Source organism: Osmerus eperlanus, chromosome 6 (assembly GCF_963692335.1).
Source record: "Osmerus eperlanus chromosome 6, fOsmEpe2.1, whole genome shotgun sequence".
Classification (NCBI taxonomy): Eukaryota; Metazoa; Chordata; class Actinopteri; order Osmeriformes; family Osmeridae; genus Osmerus; species Osmerus eperlanus.
Genome location: NC_085023.1, coordinates 15,053,638 through 15,077,178, shown reverse-complemented (window position 1 = coordinate 15,077,178; position 23,541 = coordinate 15,053,638). Strand labels below are relative to the sequence as shown.

Below are 23,541 nucleotides of genomic sequence, written 5' to 3'. Positions count from 1 at the left end.
AGGGCAGTGCAGCCAGACCTGCGTTCTCTGCCCCCCACAGGGTTTTGATCCAGCGTCATATGGCTTACAAAACCAACATGTACTTTCCTCTTAAGGCGGAAGTGCAGCTAAACAGCTATCTGCAATCCCAGTCAGATAGGATGTTATGAATATCTGATCTTGAATAAGGGGATATCTGTGAGGCTTTGATCTATGGTGTACATGGTGGGCAAGATCTGAGGCTTGGATGTGAAGGTTTTTGGAGGATGAATTTCACTTGAGATAAATAGGCAAAGTTATATGCAGGAGGGCAAAAGGCTGAAGTCTGCTAGATACAAAAGGAAGATCTTGTCATTGATGCATACTTCAGTCAATTGAATTGGACATGTGTAAAATATTTCGGAATAAATCAATACCGTTTCCCTTTCTTTATTTGTGATAGTACTGCTAACTACCACAAGGGGAGGGTAGGTAGCAATTATTGTCTCCTAAAGGTTTCCTACAGGAGATAATACCGTGTGTTCATCTGGTGACCTTACCCTTACTAGTTATACTGTAACCATCTGTCTTCATAAATTTACAAACTATACTAGATAAAATTGACACCTTAGTTTAACATTCTCAGGGGGAAAATCCTCAACATTCCCTCATTTAAGTTTCTTTGTATATATTTCTACACAAACTAGACCATTGTTACATTTTGTGTGACCATTAAAGGCATAGTCACTGTATGATATTGAATATCTGTTTTTTTTAATGTAATTTTTATAGTAGTTGACAATGAGTGAAAACCTAAAATACAAAGAAATGTCACCCACCACACAAACACACGCAGACACATCACACACACAGACAATGTAATCACAGACTTAAAGTAAGGACAACCCTTACTTTAATAGATCATTATCTCTGCTTCAGTTACCCACACTGCTTAGGGCCTCATTCTGATGGAATAAAAAATGGCTCCCGACCGCTATCCCATCTAGAGTCAATTGAAACTCGGCGTGTGGGAGGGTTTATTCATTATTAATCATTAAACAACAGTTTGCCTCTTACCTAAACTTATTGGTGATCAGCTATCTGCTCCTAATCTGCCCCGCATTGTCCTGTGTGATTACACCAGTGCAGCTGTGAAGGTGCCTGCTTTCAGAAGATCCCTCAATCACCAGCGATGGGCCATTTTTAGAGATGATGATGACAGGTTGGCCCTTCTTGACAAGGATCCCCCCCCCCTTCTGTAAATCTAGTCAGATATCCCCCCCCCCACCCCAACACCCACCCCACCCCTACTTCTCTATTCCCCTTCCTCCCCGATATCTATCTATACAGTAGCCTACTTCTTCACCTGTTTGGCAGTAGATTAGCAGTAATACACTGCTGGGAGTTGTAAGACAATGTCCAGTTTAAATCCAGCTGGTCCCGAACAATGCTGAGTCCCATCTCTGCCATCTCCTGCAATGGAAGCTATTGCAAGTATGTCCATCAGTTTGGTGAATGACTCCCAACTCCCAGCAGCTGTTGTTGTCATTATGCTGTTACAATGCTTTTTATTTTAGACAGCCTTCAGTGCTTTTCTCTCCCTGATGCATCGATTACGACAGAGCAACACTCTTGGGGGCAAGGTCCAGATAAGGCCAGGTTCTACAAGCAGCGCGTTGGTCAGCATAATGGAAGCTGGTCATATCAGAAGTAGTTAGATGTTCCATCGAACATAGGTCAGGTGCTGCGCAGTGTGCATGCTCGTGCTTGTGCGTGCATGTGTAGGAGCAGCATGGAAGATGACAGCACGGGTATAAATGTAATCTCATGGAAGTTTCGACTTCAAAGGCAAAGTGTCCCACGTCTGACTTGAAATAGCGACACATTTCATCACCCCCTACCCCCAACCCAACAACCCCCCTCTACTGATCTTGAATCCTTCCAGGGGCGGTGAGAGACAGGGACAAGAGCAACTACCAAACTCTGTGAGGAAAACACAACACAAGCCGTATACCCAGGTGACAGATATATGAATCCATAAAAAATGAAATGAGAAGTGCTTAAAGATTCATTTTCTCATCATATTACATGAATATTATCATGAATCATAGATTATTATTGTCTATGAATCATAGATTATTATTTCTCCATCATACTACGCTGTCTGGTGTGGCTACAAAAGGCTTTTCATGGCCTTATCTGCTGAGGGATTTTAATGGAACCTGTCCTTTTTGAGGGTGTTGTTTTTCACACATATGGTGTAAATGGTAGGAAGGAGAGGGGAAAACAGTCATGTCCCAAGGAGATGAGATGGCAGTTAATGCTAATGGCAGGTGTATGCTGAACACTGAGTGAGTCACACCTGCTGGCCCCATTTACTGAAGGCAAGAATAGAAAATGTCATATCTTTCAAATCTTCCCGACCAGATTTTGACCAGGTTCCTTTGAAGATTGTTCAGTTTTTTTCTTCTTTCTTCTCTTTTGTGTGGTCACACAGAGACGAAGAATGGGTCGACCAAACTGTAGATGACAAAACAAGATAGTCAATTAGCAACCTTGATGAGCCGTCTTCTCAGAGATGGTAAAAAAGAAAAAGCCTAAAGAGAAAAGGGAGTGAGAATTACCAATTCTCGTACTTCTGACAGAAGTCAGAAGCGAAATCTAAAACATCAGTCCATCTTCAATCATCCTGAAGCCTTTTACTGAGGCCACTGGTGCACTTGCACTGAACCTTGTTTCCATTTCCAACGTCATGATTGATACCCACTCTTCTGAGGCGTCTCCCTCCTTCCCTCTAGTCCGGTGTCAAGTGTACAGTTATTAAAGGAGCCCTTAGTCTGATGGTGATGCAGGGGTGTTGTGGGGGAGGGGCAGGGGGTGTTTGGGAGGGAGGGTGGGGATAGGAGAAGCCTGAGAAGAGGAGCACCTCTCAGCGCTCTCTTCGTCCACCTTGAAATCTGGCACTCCTTTTAAATAGCTAGTGGGGGTATTTTTAAAGGGAAACATCAGAGGTCTGACATGTGAACTGGCTGACAAGCTCACGTCGACTCAGACCCTCACTTAGATTTTTTATTTTTCCTTTTACTCATCTTTATTTCAACACACAGGTCATGGTGGGTATATCTAAAGCTCTCAACTCTTTCTCTTGTTTTCCGACACCTGGCTGTCACTTAGCAGGGAGTGAAGTCAGACCTCTCCAGTACTTATTCCTTGGTGTGTTGTACATAATTTTTCTGAGGAGGTTCTGATTCTACTGAATAGTATATCATTACATGGACTCCATGGAATGGGGTGCTCAAAGGAAACATCTACAATATACAAACATTCCCAATCAAGGGAAGACAGCAGAACTTCCTGTCTGTTTAAAAAAAATTGTGAAATCCATTAAATGTTTGTTGTTGTTGCACCTATGGGAGCTATCTTCCCTTGCACTGGAAATTGCACTGATTTATTGTCTTGCTGTACAGGGGCAGGCTTTAAACATCCTTTTCTTGAACATTTTCTTCTCTTTGCTGATGTGGTAAAGGGAGTGACGAGGCTCTAATGATACATTCATAAAAGGCTGCAGGGTCGCCTTTGCTCGCTGTTCTAAAGGAAGACTCCAACAAAGGTATTAAATCTCTCTCGGAATCAATGAAGGAGAGTGGGCGGATTGCGGAAAGGATATTTTTTCAAGACAAAAAGAGTCAAACACCGGGATTAAACCCCACATTTTATTCAAATCAAGCCACAAAGTGCAATTCCCACTTCAGCAAAGATAGTGCACAGCATTTTGAGTTTAAATGTGTCAGTTTGTCTCTGAAAGGAAGGGAATAAAAAAATTACAAGGAGTCAGGCTGGCTGTGTGAGAATACATATGATCGGTTTTGTGTATTTTGATCATAAACATGATGTGTGGTGGTGAAGTGTCTCTGTGGGACTCAACTAGCCAATTGTTAAATATATCAAATAAGTATGTGAAACCTTTGAATCAATGGTGGAAAACTATTGCCTTTAATTGGGTCCCGCACCATGCAGTATTCTCGTTTTAACCTTGTAGGCCTTCACGATGCTTGAATTGGTCTGTACATCCTCACTTTTTCAATGCCTTGTAATTGCACACCATTGCAATTATGGTAATAAGTGTGTGGGCATCCAAAGCATAGTTGGTGGAAGCGTTGCCCTGGGTAATATGGCTTTTTGAGGCTGTTAAATCTACCCTTTAATAAGCACATTAGAAAAAAAGTCTGTGAGGTTTGTGTTGTATCGTTAAACCATGGCAAAACATTCATTGTAACACCCAAAACCCTAACAATCTATAAAATATGCAGCACATTCCGACCTTTACACTCATGGAAATGTTATGAGCTTCTAGCCCAGCAAACTTGTAAGTACACATCATTTATATTTAAATACATAAGCTTTTTGCATGATTTAATTATTTTACCAGTTTTCATTGTGTGTAGTCGGGAACAAAAACACACCATGCACACCAAAACCTTTCGGACTGTCAGGGAAGCTATTATCTTAGCCCCCTTTGCTGTAGTTTTCAACAACAATGCAGCACAGAGGTTTTCTCATTCCTTGTAAAAAGGCAAAACATCTCCATTAAAGCCTCAGAGCAGGTTGAAACAGAGGCTCTAATAGGGTCTCTCAACACTAGACGGCCAGGTTGCTGGTTTGATTCCAAGGCATACCTTTCTCATCACCACTCAGCAGGTATTAATAATGCAGGCTGATCGTGCCCACTGTAATGTCCAAGGTGGATCAGTTGTCGGGCCCCCATGGACTATAATGGCTGTTCACAGGACAACCAGTTGCTACTGTACTCCACTTGCATACATTGCTCCCTGCCTCGCACTGCCTAGTGGTGTCTACCTTTCCAATGTACAGAAGTACATTTATATTTCATGTTGGCTGAAGACAGCCTTGAAAGCTGGGTAACCTCTTTCTTTAGAGGTTACATGGCCCCAGCAACAACCATCAAATGAATCATCAGAGGAAAGTGAAAGGTTTTCAATGAGATTCAGTCAGGAAGTCTGCCATCTTGTAATCTGGTACCTCTTTTACTTTCTGACGATTTTAGTCTTTTTGATGCAGAATAGACCTTAAATCAGCATGGCATATTGAACTTTGGAAGCCTGAGAGCAGAACACATGTTGAACATAGTTATCATTGGTCGGTGGACAAAAAGACAACTGTAGCTTTCTGCTCTGAATAAAGTTGGAATTATTAATTGGACAAAGTGATATCCAGTGTCTCCAGGGGAGGCTTGTGGGCTGAACGGCTGCCGTCTTGGAGGCCAAGCGTGTCTGTGTTTGTCCTCAGAGTGGAATGGCGCATGTTGGGGTGAACAGGTCAAACACACCATGTTCATCAATCAGACTGTTTGTCTCTTTGTTGGAGGAGTATGGTCTCCAGTTACCCTCCACCAACTGCCCTGGCCTCGCCACTAGCACGGAGACCACACGTCCTTCCTCACACACACACACACACACACGCACACACACACACACCGTGTACACAGACACACTGCTGCACACGCATGCTGTGCATCGAGGCATACACACAAATTCACATACGTACACACCAGCATATGCAAGTGCAAACCGTCAAACAACGTGAACACACAAGCATCCTTCAAAACTATTTAAAAACTAATTAGTCCCAGTGAGCACTGCAAACATTGGATATAGCAGAACTATCCATTGCTCAGTCTGCTAAAATTGTTTCCCATATCCAGCCTATTGTTCTGTGAGCATTTCCTGGAATTTCACAACTCTCTATGTTGCCCTTAAACCCCACATAAATACATGTAGGGTATGCACACAAGCACACTAGCATCCAAACACACAGACAAAGACATGCATGCTTTGGGAAAACCCTCCAATTGGTCATGGTGAGGACATAATGCACAAGGCACTTGGGGCAAGCTTATGAGGACTTAAGTGCTTATGGATGATCGGTGAGGCCTGAAGTAGTTCTGGAGGTATAACACAACCATTGCACGTAACATGCCGCAGGAAAAAGATTGTACTGTATGTCGGCCATCCCGGGAACTCCGGTGTGCACAGTCTCCACAGGCTTTCCTCCCAGCAACCCTCAGCTGCTTCGGGTCAAGGCTAGTATGGGTGAGGAATGTTTGTTGTCTGCCCCTCCCACAATTCAGCCCCCCATTCGCATCCCAAGATAAACAGGCAAGCAGACCAGGTGCCTCAGGGAGTCGGTGATGGTTGAGGAGGTGAGGGGGGGGGGGGGGTCGGGAGGAGGGTTGGAAGGTGGTAGTGTTGGTGGGGGGCATCTCGGTCATATTTGAGTGTCACTCAATACCTGCAGCCATCAAGGTCTCTTCATGTTGACAGATGCCCCCCTCCCAGGCCCCCCCCCCCCCTCCCTCCATCGCTCTGCATTGTGTGCAGATTACTTGCACTTAGGGGGAGAAGGCTTCTCGCAGCTGCACACACCACGCGTCTCATTCAATAGGCTCTACTTCTCAACCCCCCCGCCCCCCTTGAAGGGCGGCTGTTTCAAAGTGGTCCGATGGGCATGGTCGGATATAGACCCAAACCCCCCCGCCCCCCATCACCCCCACCAAACCTCTCCCTATCCATCGTAACAATGAGCCTTGAGGATTTGGTTACGACAACCAGGCCAAGCCCCCTGGGATGCGGCCCCACCTCTGGTCATTTGGTAGGGTGGGGATGGTGGGAGGGAGGGAGGTCAACCATATTGGCCATGGTGCAGCAAGGGTGGTTGGGTCTTTGCCACCTGCCCTGCCCACCTCCACAGATTGAAGCAGGGAATCCCAGCTATGGAACGTTAATTCTCCGTGGCTGCTTGTGAGGCAGGAGGGGGGGGGGGTGGGGGGGTGGAAGGTGTTAATGACTGGCACTATCTTCTTACAAAACAAACGTCTTTAAAACACATAGGAGAGAAAGCAAACTACCTTGGCCTCACAAGACACAGCTGAGGTGTGTAAAGTATTACCTGTACTCAGTGGGTCTGCCGTGTGTGTGTGTTCATTCGCTTTATGTTACTCTGTTGGGTTTCAGTGAACAAGGTTGGTACAGTTGCACCTTAACCATAAGGCTTAACAATCTGGAAACAGACGAGTAGTCTCACATCTGGAAGATTGAGAAAGCTTGGTTTTTCCTTTTGAGAGACCGACTAAATGTAATGAAAAGGGTTTTCTGGCATTAATTCCTGGAATCAATTATTGCAGTCATTACTATGTTGAAGAAAATGTTTACACTTCCGAGGAACAAAGGGAGAGTAAAGGTGGGGGTGAAGACCTTAGCGTGTCCCAACCCCCCACCGATGCAGGTTCGGCCTTCTAATCACAGCTTCATTTAACACTGCTGCAAACACATTCTTTGCCAAAGCACTTGGCAACAGAAAACACCTGGGTCCCCCTTCACACACACACACAGACACACATATACACACACATCACACTCAAGCGCTGATACAGTACAAGAGTGTGGCCCATAGGGTCAGTCCCCCAAGGGAGAGGGGGGAGGAGAGAGGGTGTGAAGTGGGGCGGGCGCGTGCGTCTCCTTGTCTTCTATCTGGAGGGTGGGGGGGCACAGCCTACTGCAGCCTGTCTGCAGCTCGCCACTCACTAAAATAACAAGCCAGCGTGTGTGTGTTTGACGCCTGGACACACTTCAAGGACAGAGGGCTACACCGTGGACTGGCCGACTGGAGTAAAAGTGCACACAAAGGACTCTCTTTTAAAAACCTTTTCGACATTACAATTGCAGAAGACAAAGAGTGCTTTTTCAAAAGAGGTAAGAAGTTCATTCATGAAAACAATGTTGAGTTGAGTGACTAACTGTAAATGCTGTAAGCCACGTGTACTTCACAGAACGTGTGGAACTGAATTGTGCTGTTAAGCTACTTGTAAAGGTCAGTCCAATAGTACCTGTCAGCCTATGAGATTGCAAAATTCTCAAGAGCTTAAATTTTATACTTTTTCTAGCTGTATTAACATTCAGTCCCACTCTTTCCTGCCCAGTGGATACAGTATTCTGCAACATTTATTGCCAGAGTTGATTTGTATTCATGCCGAAGAGACTTGCTCTTCTTCCTTTTGATTTGCTGTCAAGATCAAAAGCCATGTGCAAAGCAAATGTGCTCTGTTCCGAAGACAAAGTTCAGAGGCCAGTAAATATACATCATAAATACCTGGACTTCCTAATAAATGGCTTACTGTACTCTCTCTGCCAGTCTCTGGCACTGGCAATGCATTCTCTGGAGTCAGACAAGAGGGCATCGCACCACACACACTCTGCTTGACGCAGACAGGTGTGTGTGTATCCATGTATTTAGAAGACAAGAGGGCAGAGAATCATACATTTGTAAGACCATTACTGGAATTTAGTCGTTTTCTTTCTTTTCAAAATGATATGAGATGAAATAATATGACATGGCCAGTTCCTGTGCTTGGTAGTTATTGTCTTAGAAATGTTGTCTTTGATTTATGTCTGTCATTAACACCCCACACTGACAAGTTAGACACATCCACAGAAATCTTAGAGATGAGTATCAGGCTTACTTAGATGCGACACATTCAAGCAGACATCTGCCAATGCTTCATCGCTTCTACATTTCTGGCTCTGATAGTAACATTCTCCTGTGCCACTTTCTTCCGACAGAGTTACACAGACACTGTTCCAGTTATCTCCTGCCTTCTTTCTCTTACAGACTCTTGGTCATCATTTGTAGGCCCTGGTGATTCGGGTAGTTGATGTAGTTTCAGGTCTTGGGTTCCCTGCCCATCACTGTTAGAGTCAGACTTTTAAGAAATGGTTATAACATTAGCTTGATGACAATGGAGGAGGGAATTCATTGTCAGCCATTAGGGTCCATTTACCCAATAAACTGGCAATATGTATACAAATACGTAATCCAAAAAAGAAAAGAAAACATAATGGGAAACCCCTGACAGAAAAAACATTTTATTCTCGCTTGCTGCCCTAAACATCGGCAGCACTGGTTCTCTGTTGCTTAGGCAACTGTTGGCGGCTGTGGAGATAAACTGTGTTAGGCTGGATTTCTAGTAACCAGATTACAAGCCTCCTAGTTTCACAGTATGTGAGAACCCTTTAAAGTCTTTCTTGTAAAGAAAACGTACACATTTACAGTGCACAAACCAAATATTTATGCCAATATTTGTATTGTTTAGACAAGCTTTTGTTTTCCTAGGCCACTGTGTTTTTCCTTTGGCTATAAAACAGCAGAATGATTCATGTTAAAGGAGGCCAACATTGCCTGTGTGTAACAACCCTGTGAGTAAAAGCACAGTGCGTAACAAGACAGGCCTGAACAGTTCGATACATAGTATGAATGAGGAGGAAATTAGATCCGACATCCATGCAAGGACAGGCCTGCAAGAGCACGTCACAGGGAATGTTACTACTTTATTTGGGTTTGGTGTGTTTTTTCTCAATACCGTTGCTTTGGTTATGTCTGGTGGACGAGATGTGAGCTTGACAAACAAATTCAAATGTTCCTGGGCTTTACACATCTAATCGTGGCACTCACTAATGAAGCTGCTGAAAAACAAGAAGGTGGGGTGTCAATGTAAAGTAGAACTTCTTGAAGGGTTCAAGTTTCTTGATAATTTTTATATAGTGAACGTTTACACGCAAAAAATCCATTGTTGATAGAGACAAGACATTCTGCAGGACAGGGCAGTTGCATGAGAAGGAGGTCTGGTATGTTTTTTCCCCCAAACTGATGTGATAACAGTGTGTGAGAGAGTGTGGGAAAACGAACATATCGGCTTCTCTCAGGCCCAAATATTTCAAGTTGAAGCCATGAAAGTTCCTCTTTGCTGTTTCTTTCACAGGGAAAATGAAAGTGGGACACACAATGTGTTTCCAATCAGAACTGAAGCAGGAAACCGCACCATATATCAGACAAAGGCAATTGTTTTGTTCCAATTAACTTGCAGCTGATTACAAAAAAAATAACAATGTGAGAATTAACATTTGGAAACATTTCATGTTTTAAAGAAAATGCATTAAAAACACAACATGCCAACAAAGCCACGCTCCTCCCAAACTAATCATTATGTTTATACAATGCATTGCAGAAAGCCATAACATTAGCAATTTTCTAAATTGCATCATTGAAATATAATGACTGCCATTTTGTATTCAGAGGCATTGCCAGCCTTATTGAATCAAATTATAAGGGCAACCATATATCATCTGAAAGCTGAGAACTCAGAACTCAGAGAATTATTTTGTTGCTGATTTTCCAAGCAGATGTGTCATAATCATCCTGTCTTAAAAGAGACTTTCACAAATGTAGACATCGCTTTACCCGGTCGGGTGGGTAGAGTAATGGGAAGGCCATTATCCCAGTATAAACATACACACACAGGCTGGCAGGCAGGCAGGCAGGCAGGCAGGCAGGCAGGCAGGCAGGCAGGCAGGCTGGCAGGCTGACATGCTGGCTGGCTGGCGAGCTGGCAAATAGGCGGCAACAGAGACGGCAACAGTTGAGTGCATCTCAACATTCATCTGAATTGAACAGAGAGGCAGCCAGGCACACAACAGTACAGATGCTGTTCTATGTTTATTCGAGTGAAGTGGAAGTCCTTGAAGTGTCACATTGACAAGTGTGGACTAGCAGAGATGTCCATTTGATGACAGTGCTCCCACCGTAGTTTGCCGGCTCAACCTTCCAAATATGAGTTGTTTTGTAGGAGCAGATTGCAGTTCCTTGAATTTAGTGGTCCAGGGTAATGAGCTTACTCTTACTATGTGCCTTAAGCAGAAATGAATGCAAACACATCAACTAAAGATACATAAACACACAGACACATGCGCACACACGCGCACGCACGCACGCATGCACACACACACACACTCTCTCTCTCTCCCTCTCTCTCTCTCCCTCTCTCTCTCTCCCTCTCTCTCCCTCTCTCTCCCTGCAGGCAGCCAGCCTGGACACCGCTGAATAAAAGCACACCATAGACACACAGTGAAGCAGTATGCGCTTCACAACGGCAAGTCATGCAGGCATGTAGATGCCTGTCTTCCCAGGCACACAGCAGTGATATTGTAGAGATAATCCCCTGAAAAATGATCCTTTTCTGGCTTTAGCCTGCAGAGGAACGTGTGGGCACAGCAGCCCTCCAACCTAAGGGGCTGTCGCTACAGCAACAGCCTTCCTCTCCACCATCTCTATTCCATGCTGGAGCCTCTCAAGAAGGGGCAGAACATCAACAAACACACAATGAGGCCTGATTGATTTCTATTCTTTCCTTCCAACTGAATAGAACAGACATCAAAAGGGCCAGTGGCAGAAATCTAACATTCAAACATGTAGTCTGACTGAGTGGTGGGATCTACAGTAGCTGAGGTGTAATGCTTCTTTACTTGTTATTAGTGCTGAAATAGTTGATCATATTTAATATCAAGATATATATGAATATTTATAATATTCTCACTGAAGATTGTATAATTTGTGAATTCTGAAGAACCAATTAAATATGGCATGGCTGTGAAAACATAATAATGCAAAATGTTTGCAGTGTAAAATGCATTTGTTTCATGTTACCTGTTAATTGTATTGCATTTTGTCCGAATATTCCCACTAAGGAAAAATGACAGAGGTGAAAATTACATTGGATCTGTTCCCGTTGAGGTGATGGCTGTCTGATGACTATGTTAGGGGGGATGTAAATGGAGCCTGTTTCTTTAAGAGCTGGTCTGTAGTCAGGTTTGTGTTGTTAAGTGGGGAGGTGGATCCCTCCTTGTCTTTCTCTCTCCTGCTTCTGTTTCTCTGACAGTCTTTTTGATCGACAATACTCGCTTGTGTATAAATGATACGGCAAGCATTAAATAAATGCTTGCCGGCTCCTAAACATTTGTTTTGGGGATTAGCTGAACTCTTTGTGCTTTGTTTGATATTTGATGGTGCATGTGGCCACATTCGCTCTACCTGAGGACTACTACTGTTCCGTGGTGACCACCTTCAGCTCAGGTGTGTAGCACATGTACCGTGTAATGTTCCTGTGTGTCCATCTGTGTGCGTCATAGAGATTAAGGGAGAGTGTTTGTCAGAGATAGAGAGATACCCTGTTAGTGATGAGAAAAGAGTGAAGAGTGAAGAAAGAGATGCAGGGAAATTGGAACCCACTAGGCCATGGCACATCATATCTGGACATCCAGAAATAGTTGGTTTTACAGTATTGTTGCATATGTGTGAAGTCGGAATGTATTTTGAAGGCAGGAAAGTCTCTCAGTCTACATCAGACACTAAATGCATAAATGCGGGGAGTCAGGTGGCTGAGCGGTGAGGGAATCGGGCTAGTAATCCGAAGGTTGCCAGTTCGATTCCTGGTCATGCCAACTGACGTTGTGTCCTTGGGCAAGGCACTTCACCCTACTTGCCTCGGGGGAATGTCCCTGTACTTAATGTAAGTCGCTCTGGATAAGAGCGTCTGCTAAATGACTAAATGTAATGTAAATGTAAATGATCACAGTTAGACTCAATTGCCCTAAATTGGCTGTATTTTGATGATGGGAGCTACCAGCAGTGTTAGTTGGCACAGTGGTGTTTTGACACCTGTATAGAAATGATTGCTACCATCGTAGGTGGTCTGACATTCTATTTTCATAAACGTTTTTGAAGACAAAAAATTTCATTGAACAGTAATGTTAATTTTTCACCTCCCTTATTTTGAGAGGTTCAGTATTACAGAGGCTGGTTTCACTTTCAGTACAGAACATGGAACAACAGCAAAACATGGGACTTCTCATAATTGTATCAAATCTGTCACAGGAGAACCAAACTCTCACTCTGCCATTTCATACTGTACTGTAGTTACAAAACCTTATTGACAGTTGACACTCATGAATCAACATACAGCAGACAATTGGCACCACTGCCAATTTAGCGCATCCTTTTGAACACAAATGTAAAATATACATTTAGGATATAAATGTGTTTAATTACTTTTATGTCAATTCTTACAAGCACACACTACACAGTGATAACCAGAAAAGGTGGTTGAGTGATGTGTTAAAAGCAATGCATTCGGATGGAGACAAAGGAGCGTTTGGATAGGTTATTGAACTCAGTCATAATTACTTTGAAATCAGGAATGTGGTGTCTGGCATTGGACTCCGTCAGCTGCTCAAGCTGTGAAGCTCCAGGGACATCCCTCACACCTTTGGTCCCACACAATACATGTGCAAAGAGGAAAGGGACCTACAACATACCTTTGAGGAACACACGAGAGACATGCTACATTTATCTCCAAAGGAGGACCATGGGAAACAAGGACAGTTCAAACTCAGTGCCATGATTGACAAAGACATGGGAGAATAGGGTTAGGAATGTCTCTGTGGACATGTCTTCATATACACGGGACACCTATCTACATGTTCTATATTTGTATGGGGGTTATTACAAAATGTTCACGTCTGCACATGAGCTTGGACACACACTCTAGGTGATAATTGATGTGGAATCCAGAGCATCAAGGACAATGGGCCGCAGCAGTTGAATGTGGCGTGACAGAGAAAGACTCCTATTATGGACGTTGGAGCTGCTCTCGGGTTTCACGTTCAAAGCCTTGTCAGTGTGTGCTCTCATTAGCAAGGTGAGGAGAAAGCTGCATCAGACCACAGCAACAGGAACAGGGGGGAGGCACAGTTGTTGTCCGGCTGCCGGATTCAAAACCTCCATCTCAACAATCCCGGAATGACAATTGAGAGATTACCGGGCAGGATATGAAAAGTCCAGCCAAGGATAGACTGTAAGGAATAGACCGCCTGGCCCCCCCTAACCCCCCGCCCCCCCCCCCCCTCTCTCTGCTTCCCACTAGTCCAATTCTTGGGAGAACTTGAAAGGTTAACTTAAAGATTAATTGAAAAGTGAGGTCGGCACCTTCATCTGAATAAGACCTTTAGATTGACCTGGGTATGGATGATTGCCAGGTGGACATCAAAAGTTCTAGTTCAAGTGCAGTGGGGGGTCATGTCAACATGATATCCTCGAGTCATTGCATACTGTGGTTTTCCTAATGGTTTTAGCAGTCTTCTTCTTAGAAGAGAAGCCAGAACACACCATGCTCTTTTACCTTACCAAGAAAAGCAACAGAAGTATGTAAGGGACACCTGAGCTAAAAGCTCATATCTGTACTTGTATCTGTAGCGTCTGAAAGAAACAATTGAGTTTGACAGGAGAAGGGTGATGTAGGAGTGGTGCGGTCTTGTTGAATATGTCCAACGTAAAAGATTCATGATGCTTCCTAAATTATGAAGAGAGTGTCTGTTCCCTGTTGAGGTGATCATGTTGCGCTGTGTTTGATTTGGGGTGGTGGGGGGGGGGGGGCGGTGTTGCAGAGAAGGAGATGCCTGTAAATACACCCCACTCCTTTGGGTATAGGACATTAAACTCAAAAAATGGCCAACCGAAGAATCAAACTCGTCTCATACTCGACCTTCTTTTTGTCTCATTAGGAAGTATCAGAGGATCACAGGACGACTTGGTTTTCAGTAAACCCCCCACTGCAGCCAAGCAACACTTCAGACTAGTAAAAATAATCTGTCTTGTAGCCATAGTATCTCTTTCTAAGGCATCGGCAGCAGTTGGAGGTGTCTCTCTCCAGGACCAACACATGTCCTGGAATGCCATGATGGCCAGCCTGATTTATCACTGAGACACCTGGTTAAGTGCCCTTTATCAAAATGATGACAGCGGAATAAGACTTGTGGGCCAAGTTGTAATGACCCTGCGAGCCTTGCGCAGTCGGAATGCTTCACTCCTGTTCTGTAACCTTTCCAGATCCCTTTGTGGCCCTTGGCCTGTTTACCTTATGGTCATGATGTATGTCGAGCCCAAGACAGAACTCCCCCACGCAACCAACGCTTGATTCCAGCGTATGTGTGTTCGACACGATCGTCAAAGATTTAACCCTGCCAAAGTTCTAAAGTGGAAAAAAATCTGCTTTGCTTTCCAGATCCTTGCTGTTATAGTCATGCCTCAAAGAGAACCAATCATTCTGCTGCTCTGGAGCTGCTTCTGTTCCCTGCTCCTCAACCAATCCCAGGGTCAAGGTAAGAGCCGCATGACTTGCCAGCCACAACAGCACAGTATTAGACAGAATACCTTGCATTGACATTTTCTGATTTAGCATGATTTAGATTGTTTGGATTTTTCAGAGTAAGTAAAAAGATGATTTGGATTAACATGCTGGAGAAAAAGATAATAAAAAAAACTGTGAGAAACACAAAACCTATCTTCATTCCATTAAAACCTCAGCATTTTTTAACTACATCATATATCTCAAATAAAGGTTGTGCAAGTCAGCTGTACACAATTAAAGATGAGAGATGAGCCCTTTTTAAAAACTTCTCTCCCTCTTTGTGAACTCAGCTGTGAAATTCCTGTCTGGTTAAAGAATGTGATTAATTTCTGCTGCAGGCCCCTGGGGTTGCAGAGGGGAGTCATGATGTGATAAGAGCCACAGTGTCAGGAGGTGTGTGACACGTGTGGCAGGGGACAGGTGTCTGACCTCTGGAGGCCAGGGGGAGTTTCCTCTAAGGATAAAGTCCCGGGCCTTGGCCTGCCCAGAAGCCCCGGAGCCAGAGGGATAAGGCGGCAGGATCCTCTTTAGGCTCTCGCTGCCTAAATATTTTTCTAGTGCCGGCAGCAGCTGAGTGGATACCCAGATCAAATTTATTTTTTGGGGAGGGGTCTGGTTACCGCTCCTTGAGACACTTGGTGCTGTATCTCCCCCCCCCCTTCACCCGCCTTTTCTTACAACCCCTGGTCAGTTCCTCCTTCCTTCCTTCCTTCCTTCCTTCCTTCCTTCCTTCCTCACCTTCCCTTCTTCTCTGATCTGGACACACATATATGCTTGCACGCACTCTGCAGCGCGAGGCCTGGCGGCAGACACACAGCCGGTCTGGGGATGGATCAAAATGGAAGAAACCCAAACCTGTGTGGTTAGTTGGCACCAAGGCACTGACCCTGGCACAGGCCAGGGAAGACGTTTGGGCGACTTGATGGGGGAGGGGAGAGTTTCAGGGATAGGGTTTCATTGGCAGGGTAAATTTAGATCTCTCTGGTTTTTAACATGAAGGAACTCAACGCAACCAGTAAATGAGGTGGTACCCCCCCTGAGGGGCGCTAGGGAGCCTGCTTATGACCCCACATGGAGGGGGCGGGCCATGAAACACAAAAGCACCTGTTTGTCCTGATAAGGCGACCAATCACAGGCATTTAAAGAATACCACTCCAAACAAAGAACACTGTTGTTGAACAGTTGGTGGTCTGGTCATTATATTATAGGAGTGATAAACTAGCTGGTGACAAGGCCCTACAGTTCAAGGCCTGGCCTTAGAACAATCATGGCATAGAATTTCCAAGAACAAAACAGTACTGTATATTCAAGCTATTGTTTACACTGTACTCTCACATGACTGGTGCTCTGGATATGTTGTTGTATTCTGGGACTGTACAAATAAACCAGTGGGTTTGACATTCAAAAACAGCCTCATTTACAGAATATAAGGAAACAAAACAAATAAATAATGTGTATTTGCATTAGAAAGCGCAAATTGACACAAATACACTGCTTCTTTCAAAATGATCTCTTTTTCAAAAGAGTCCCAATTTCAAGCATCTCTTTGGTCGACGAGCCTCCAGCAGTATCCATCACCCTGGACACTGCCTGTTTCTGGGGTTGAGCCTTGGGTCTTTTCCTGGAACTGCTGTTTGTTGATTGTTCCAATCCTGAACAGGAAGGCATTGGCAGAGAGAGCCCATCCCAGACACTGAGACTTAAACCAGGGCTGGGGTTCTGGGCAGACAGGCCTACTGGGAACGGCCCACAGTATGTGGCTGGTAGAAATGAGAGGCAGCCAGCTCGTTGTTTCAGACCTGGACCTTGGAAAGCAGGCTCAGTGGTCTGGGACTCATCAGTCTGTCTCTGCGGTGCTCAGATGGCGGTGTACCATGGCCTGCCTGCTCTGTCCCTCCCTGAGGACGGATGTCACATTGTCTGGCTACCCATGTCTTTGGATATGATGCCTGCCACATCAAGGCTGTCGGTTTGATTCCCACTAACTTTAGATAGGACTACAGGTTCCTACATGTTCCTTGTGTCAGGTACACCAGCCTATACAGGGTCATTCTGCGTAGTGTCGTGAATCTGTTTCTCTCTTTCTCTGTCTCTTTTTTCTCTATTTATTCGTGGTCATTTAAAATGTCACTTGGATGTTACTGGCTACAGTAACACTGGCATGGCAGGCTGACTCAATGCTCTGATGTCACAACCTGTCAGTCCTCCTGGGTTCCAGTCGGCATGACTAGAGGCCTTGAAAGTAACTCATCAGTTGTGTAATGAAAAGTTTGAATGTTTTTCTACCTTACCTCCAGGGAGAGCGGAAATTGGAGACTTATTTCCTGCTCTGCAATTTCCAGAACTGGGTGCTTTCACCCAAAAGCTTAGGCAGGTTACTTTGACCTTCCAAAACTTTCCAGGTGCTTCGACATGATCTCCCCCCATCGTATTACAGGACATGCTAAGGAGCAGCAAGACACATGCGCCAACTCTCCCTTTTACAAAATCAAATCCCTTTTCCCACAGCCGCTTGGTGGGAACACGGCACTAAAATGGGACCAGATCAGTAAATAAACATGCTATGCTGAATAAATATGACTTGTCCGATTCGATCAGATATGGTCCTAAATCCAAGACGATACACACGTCAGCTCTTTACGGCGTGCAGCACCTCATGCACTTTTTCTTTCCTCCATGTCACACCATAAATTAGGTCTGTGGATGTGTAACGGCTTACTGTGGTAGGCTATCCCATTGTACGTGGGATTGTTTTATAGCCTCCCTGTTTGGAATACACAAGCTAATCCTAGGCTTTCCCAGCTGTCTGTATTTAAGAGATTACTCTTCGTGTCGTTGTTTTGGGGGCTGCGTCTCCGTTCTCAGATAACGGTTAGGACGTCTCAGCTGTTCTGTTGACGGTGGAGAGGAAAGCTGAGCGTTTCATTGTTCAAAGTCCAGTATGTTCCCACGGCCACAAAGCTTACTGCAGGCCACTGGTCTGGCCATGGAAAATGCCTGCCATTCCTGCTCTCAAGTAAATGACTGTGAACATGGATGCAACCCCAGGATAACTATATTATCCAATTGCAAAGAAGTGGTCATTATCAATAGCCCCGACCTTTTTCTTTTCCAAGGAATCTTTCTATTTATGAATTGGTGGGAAGGAACTCTTTACAGAACACACATTTCCAGACATTGTTTCATCTATTATATAGTTGAGCACATCTCTTCATGATGTGCAAGGAGAGTGCTTGGAGAACTGTGGGAGGTATAACAAGGAGAGATTATGAATTCCAGTTGTGTTTGGACAGAGCCAGAGCTGCGGAGACATGACTGTGAAGCATTCCTCCCTTCCCGCTGCACGCGCTCCCCTCATGCTCCCTGCTGTGACACGCATAGTCATAGCCCTACCAGCCAATAACCCACTATTTACAAAGACTGAGTGCAGACAGCACACACACACACAGGTATGCCTGGGGCCAGAAAAACAACACTGGCAACACAACACAAGTAAAGATGAATCATCTAATGGAAGGTTGCCTTTATTTATATCAATAAAAGCAATAGCCTAAAGGCGAATTCATTCTTCTATATGACCAACTGCGACACTCCAATTAAGCCTGTGACTCATTCATATGGGCAATGCCTGATGCACACTTGGGCACGACTAACTTCAAAACAAGATGCTCTTGTCAGAATGGGCACCAGTGGTCATGTATAGATTCCGCCAGCTGTTTCGAAGGCATCCTCCCGCCATGCTGGTGGACAACAAGCTGTTGTAAAGACACACCAAATACACGTGGCTCGCCCACAGCCGGCGCGTCAGGGGTTGTGGGATCCCAACAGAAGCCTGAAATCCTCTCTCTGTTTGGGCCCCAGCAGCTGTCATCCAATCAAGGCTCCTTCTGGCAACACCTCTTGGCCGTTGTCACCTCTCAACGACTGGTGGCATGAATCTGATTAGCCCTGAACAAACCCTGTGCTTGTCTTTGTTTTGAAACAAGAGATGTCCCTATCGACAGCAGGAAGGTCCGTGCTTTTGAACAAGCTTCATGGATGAATGCAGTTTAAACTTTGTATTTGGCAACCAATATCACAGACTGAGTACATGCATTCATGGTTTCATGGATTTACTGGATTGGACTGAAATAAAGCAGTGTGGGTCATGTATTTGGTCGAGTGACTGAAGCAAGGGACTGTTTTCTCTTTCAGGTGTGTCATTCCTCTCTTCTCCTACTGGGAATTGCACGTGCAACATGACAAACAGCCGGTGTGACGAGAATGAGGTGTGCAGGTAAGAAGAACCTTGATTTGTCTCAATCTTACGTCATACGTTATATGTTGCACGTGTCTAAAGAAAATAGATTGGCTCCATAAATCCGCAGTGTCTGAATATGTTGAATATGGAAAGCCAATATATGACCAACCTATAAAGCTATCATAGGACCTCATATTTTACTGGTGTCAAGTATCTCCCAAGAAGGTAGGGAGTACTGTATCAAAGAGAGGAATGGTGTACATCTTTAAAGTCTTGAGAAATGGGGCGCCCTCATGGCTCACCAGACAAGTGCACGAATCTTAAAAATACATGTACATAGTATATATTTTTAAGTCTCGAGCAATACTTTGCAAGATTATTTAGTTTAGTATGGGCGCCCTCCTGTGTTCGTGGCTAGAATTGATACTGCCACTGCTGGGCCATACACGACATCCCCTATTCAACAATGAAGTACAACAAGGATTTTATAAAGAATGTTGAGCTTAAGAGATTGTGGGAAGATAGTGACGGTGAGTGTCGTTTGCCAGGTGTGATCCGGGCTGGGAGGGCCCGCTGTGTGACATGTGTGTCATCATGCCAGGCTGTGTCCATGGCTCCTGCCACCAACCCTGGCAGTGCAGCTGTGAGCCGGGATGGGTAGGACGCTTCTGTGACAAAGGTGAATAAAACAACATCATCATCAGCAATGATACATGTTTAGGACTGTCCAAATGACTTCACAGCTGACACTTTGCTACTGTGCTCAACTCTACTGACTGTGTCAACGTTGAACTTTCTTGTGGCGATGCAGATATACATGTGTGCTCGAGGGAGGAGCCTTGTCAAAATGGAGCCACTTGTTTCACCAATGACTCAGGAGAATACTCTTGCCTCTGTCCTGATGGCTTCCATGGCAGGAACTGTGAGCTGAAAACAGGACCTTGTCAGAAAACCAGGTAAGTCTTTTGGAAAATATCATGCAGAGCATATTGTTCACACACCTGTTGCGAATCTATGAACACATTTCTTAACAGATGCAATTCATTAGCATCATCGGTTTTCAAATGGGAAATCTCGCATGTCAAAGTGGTGGGAGGTGGTTGTGTGTGAATGACAGGAATCTTTTTTAGAGAGCACTTGATGTGTGTGTGTCTGTGTGGGTGCCTGTGTGTGTGTGTGTATGGGAAACATTTTGACAGCATGTTTTTCCAGCTGGTCCCCTGATGGCAGTCAAATACAATCGTACTGGCACAGGCCATGTAGCAGCCTGGTCAATCTGTATCCACGGGAGGGCAATCATGTGATTTTATGAAACTCATTATCGGCCCAATGAGTGGCCTCTGTGAAAAAACTTCCTACTTTAGCTCGACAGCTCCCCCGGAGCCCTCGAATCACTGCTTAACCTGTTTCCAAGGAAACCATAAGCTTAGGTTTTGCCCAAAGGTTGATTTGACATAAGGTACCAAATCAGGGCTTGTTTGGGTGTAATCAGAAATCAACACATTTTAACACCCTACAACTGCTTACAAACCACACCGGTGAAACATCTCGACAAACAATCGATCAGAGAATGAATGGTAGAGGTCTCATTAGGGTATTCAGCGCCTCCCGGCAGGCCGACAGTGATTATCCTTGTTTTTGCCCGCAGGTCGCCATGTAAGAACGGCGGACTGTGTGAGGATGATGGTGGCTACGCTCCCGAGCTCTCATGCCGCTGCCTGGCAGGCTTCACGGGCCGCCACTGCGAAACCAACATGGACGACTGCTTGATGCGCCCTTGTGCCAACGGTGCCACCTGCCTGGATGGCATCAACCGCTTCTCCTGCCTCTGTCCAGAGGGCTTCGCCGGCCGCTTCTGCACCATTAACCTCGACGACTGTGCGAGCCAGCCCTGTGTGAATGGCGGGCGGTGCCTGGACCGCGCCAGTACCTTCCACTGCCTCTGCCTGCCGGGTTTTACAGGCAGGACCTGTGAGGTGCCGCTGAGGGACCAGGGCTCCGCCTCTCAGAGCCCCGACTCCCACGCCTCCATCAGGAACTCTCACGGCTGGGCAGGGGGCGGAGGGGGCCAGGGCGGAGTGACGCCGCAGCAGCCCACCTCGGGGAACCATTCCCGGGGGGCCGCCAGTGGAGGGGACAGGCTGTTCAAGATTAAAGAGGTGGTGACTCAGCGTGGCTCAACAGGCCTGTCGGAGGTGCAGCTCATCGTGCTGCTGGTGCTGGGGGGCATGACGCTGGCCGTGGTGGCGCTCACCGCCGGGCTGGTGCTCAGGGGGCACTGGCAGGACCACTGTGCCCGCTGCCGCTGTGGCACTCCCTCCCAGCTGAACCAGTGCCCGACGCAGAGTCATTCAGTCACTGGGGAGCCGGAGTGTAAGATTAGCTTTCTGCATACCCCGCCGGCTCCAGAGTTAGAAAAGAAGAGACTGAACACTGAAGTGATATAGGTTCAACCCCAGGTCACTGCTACCACAGACGGGGAAAGCCAGACTTTTAATCACTGGCCCTGCCTCAATGACCAACTGGAGTCATTGGAGAGGTGGAGGACCATGGGGAGATCACCCTGTCTGTTCATGGGTGAACATTGGGACACGCTGTGACAAGGAGGCATAGCCCTAATGGAGTCTTGGTCTAGTCCCACAATAGTCCTGATGAAGTCCTGGTCTAGTCCCAATGTTGTTCTGGGCCAGTCCTGATACTGTACAGTCCTGGCCTTGTACTGATGAAGTGGATTATTGCTGAACAACAGGGCGAAGGCAGGATAGAGAAAAAACCCTGGGATACTGAGATCCATGTATGTCTTCACTGCAAATCCATAGGACATGTCTCAAATCTTCATCAGTCTGCTGATGCTCAACATTAGGACGGGTATCTTCATATTATTATCCAAGAAGAAACAAGATCCACCAGTTAGTTTTCTTGATAAAGTTAATCTTGACAACATGTCAGGCCAAAATGGAATTTCTGGTTTTCCACTGTTGAGAAACATGCCCTTGAATATAAAACTTGAATAATAAACTCGATATTCAGCAGTGTTGAATTCAAATCAGGAGGCATGGGAAATATAACATTATGTACAGGCTTTATGTGTATGTACTTTTAATATGTCTGATGAAAGTACTCCAACAAGTTAGATGATAAGATGCATTTTGCTGTTTTGTTCAAGTTGTACATTGATCAAGTATTTTTGTATCGAAGTTGTCAGTAGTAAAAACACATTGTGTTCTGTTTATCGCTTTATGTTGTACACAGTATTTTGTTTAACAAAAAGTGTTAATGTAATTTATTTATGTAATTTATTCATGTTCAATGTATGTGACCTATTTTGCAATGAGTCTTATTTTTTATACATAATTCTGTGCAATAAATGTCTTGACCGTATACCTTCAAAAGTGGCCAATCCTCTCTAATGGTGTCTAATAAAGTAAGAGGCCTGTGGTGTTCCAATCAATCATGGTTTGACAACATTAGCAACACTGGGTGTTTTCCTTTGAAGGCACCTTCCCCCTTAATGGCATCCATCAGTTCACAAGCTCATGAATTTGCCAAATCATATCTAGTGTGCATGAAACATGACCTAATCCCTTCCTGATACACTAGCCTGCACAGGAAGTTACAGAGAACCCAGGAATAAACTGAAACTAGAGTCCTCACTTCCTGTGGGATGAGCTCTTGACAGCTTCCCTCCACACACTCCATACACAGGAGATTGACTCAACAACATGGAGGCCTGAATGCTGTAAAAAGTATTAATACTTTTATCTTAGAGCAACTGAACCAACATAAAGGTTAAGCAGTAAAATATGAAAATGCACTTAACTCTTACATCTATCAGTACAGTATTATACATGGTGATAGAAGGCACATGGTTTTTGCATTGTGTTTAGTAGCCATGAAACCTGTCCAAACAATCAATATGCTATATCAATTTAAACTTCTACTGTACCTCACAAAAGGTTTGGTTTTATTACTTCATAGTCAGCAGAAAATGGTGGATATGCAGTACTTTTGCTGATTGAGTGTGCGTGTGCATATTGACTGTACAGCTCATGTAAGTAAAACAAGCAACACAGCTCAAAGTCCCACCTCAGGAAGGCTACCAGAAGATTCTTTAAAGAAAGCAAGATATCTTACCTCTGTCTTGTCTCCCGCTGCTTCTCCTCCTGCCTCCCTCTCTCTCTCATCCACTCCACCACACAGTCAGGCTCTGGAGTCCTCTTTCAACTCCCGTTTATGGGGGTGGCGCACCACA

General features: G+C 45.0%; 1 protein-coding gene across 3 annotated transcripts; it reads left to right on the top strand.

Annotated features, from left to right (window-relative positions):
- The first annotated feature begins 7,570 nt into the window (after positions 1-7,570).
- Positions 7,571-22,670, top strand: dlk2 (delta-like 2 homolog (Drosophila)). 3 transcript variants are annotated; one of them, XM_062463791.1, is made up of 6 exons: positions 7,571-7,727; positions 14,924-15,020; positions 19,244-19,325; positions 19,838-19,968; positions 20,101-20,245; positions 20,938-22,670. In XM_062463791.1, exons 2-6 carry the CDS (start codon positions 14,942-14,944, stop codon positions 21,734-21,736), a joined length of 1,236 nt encoding a protein of 411 aa, XP_062319775.1. In that variant the 5' UTR covers positions 7,571-7,727; positions 14,924-14,941; the 3' UTR covers positions 21,737-22,670. The 3 variants fall into 3 exon arrangements, with proteins under 3 accessions (XP_062319775.1, XP_062319774.1, XP_062319776.1); XM_062463790.1 differs by lacking the exon at positions 7,571-7,727 and adding an exon at positions 11,801-11,937; XM_062463792.1 differs by lacking the exon at positions 7,571-7,727 and adding an exon at positions 13,638-13,717.
- The last annotated feature ends 871 nt before the right edge of the window (positions 22,671-23,541 follow it).

Bases quoted from the DNA above. Each gene is read 5' to 3' on its own strand.
- dlk2 (XM_062463791.1), top strand. From the start codon at position 14,942: ATGCCTCAAAGAGAACCAATCATTCTGCTGCTCTGGAGCTGCTTCTGT. The intron at 15,021-19,243 runs GTAAGAGCCGCA...TTTCTCTTTCAG, and splicing joins CAACCAATCCCAGGGTCAAG to GTGTGTCATTCCTCTCTTCT. The intron at 19,326-19,837 runs GTAAGAAGAACC...GTCGTTTGCCAG, and splicing joins GACGAGAATGAGGTGTGCAG to GTGTGATCCGGGCTGGGAGG.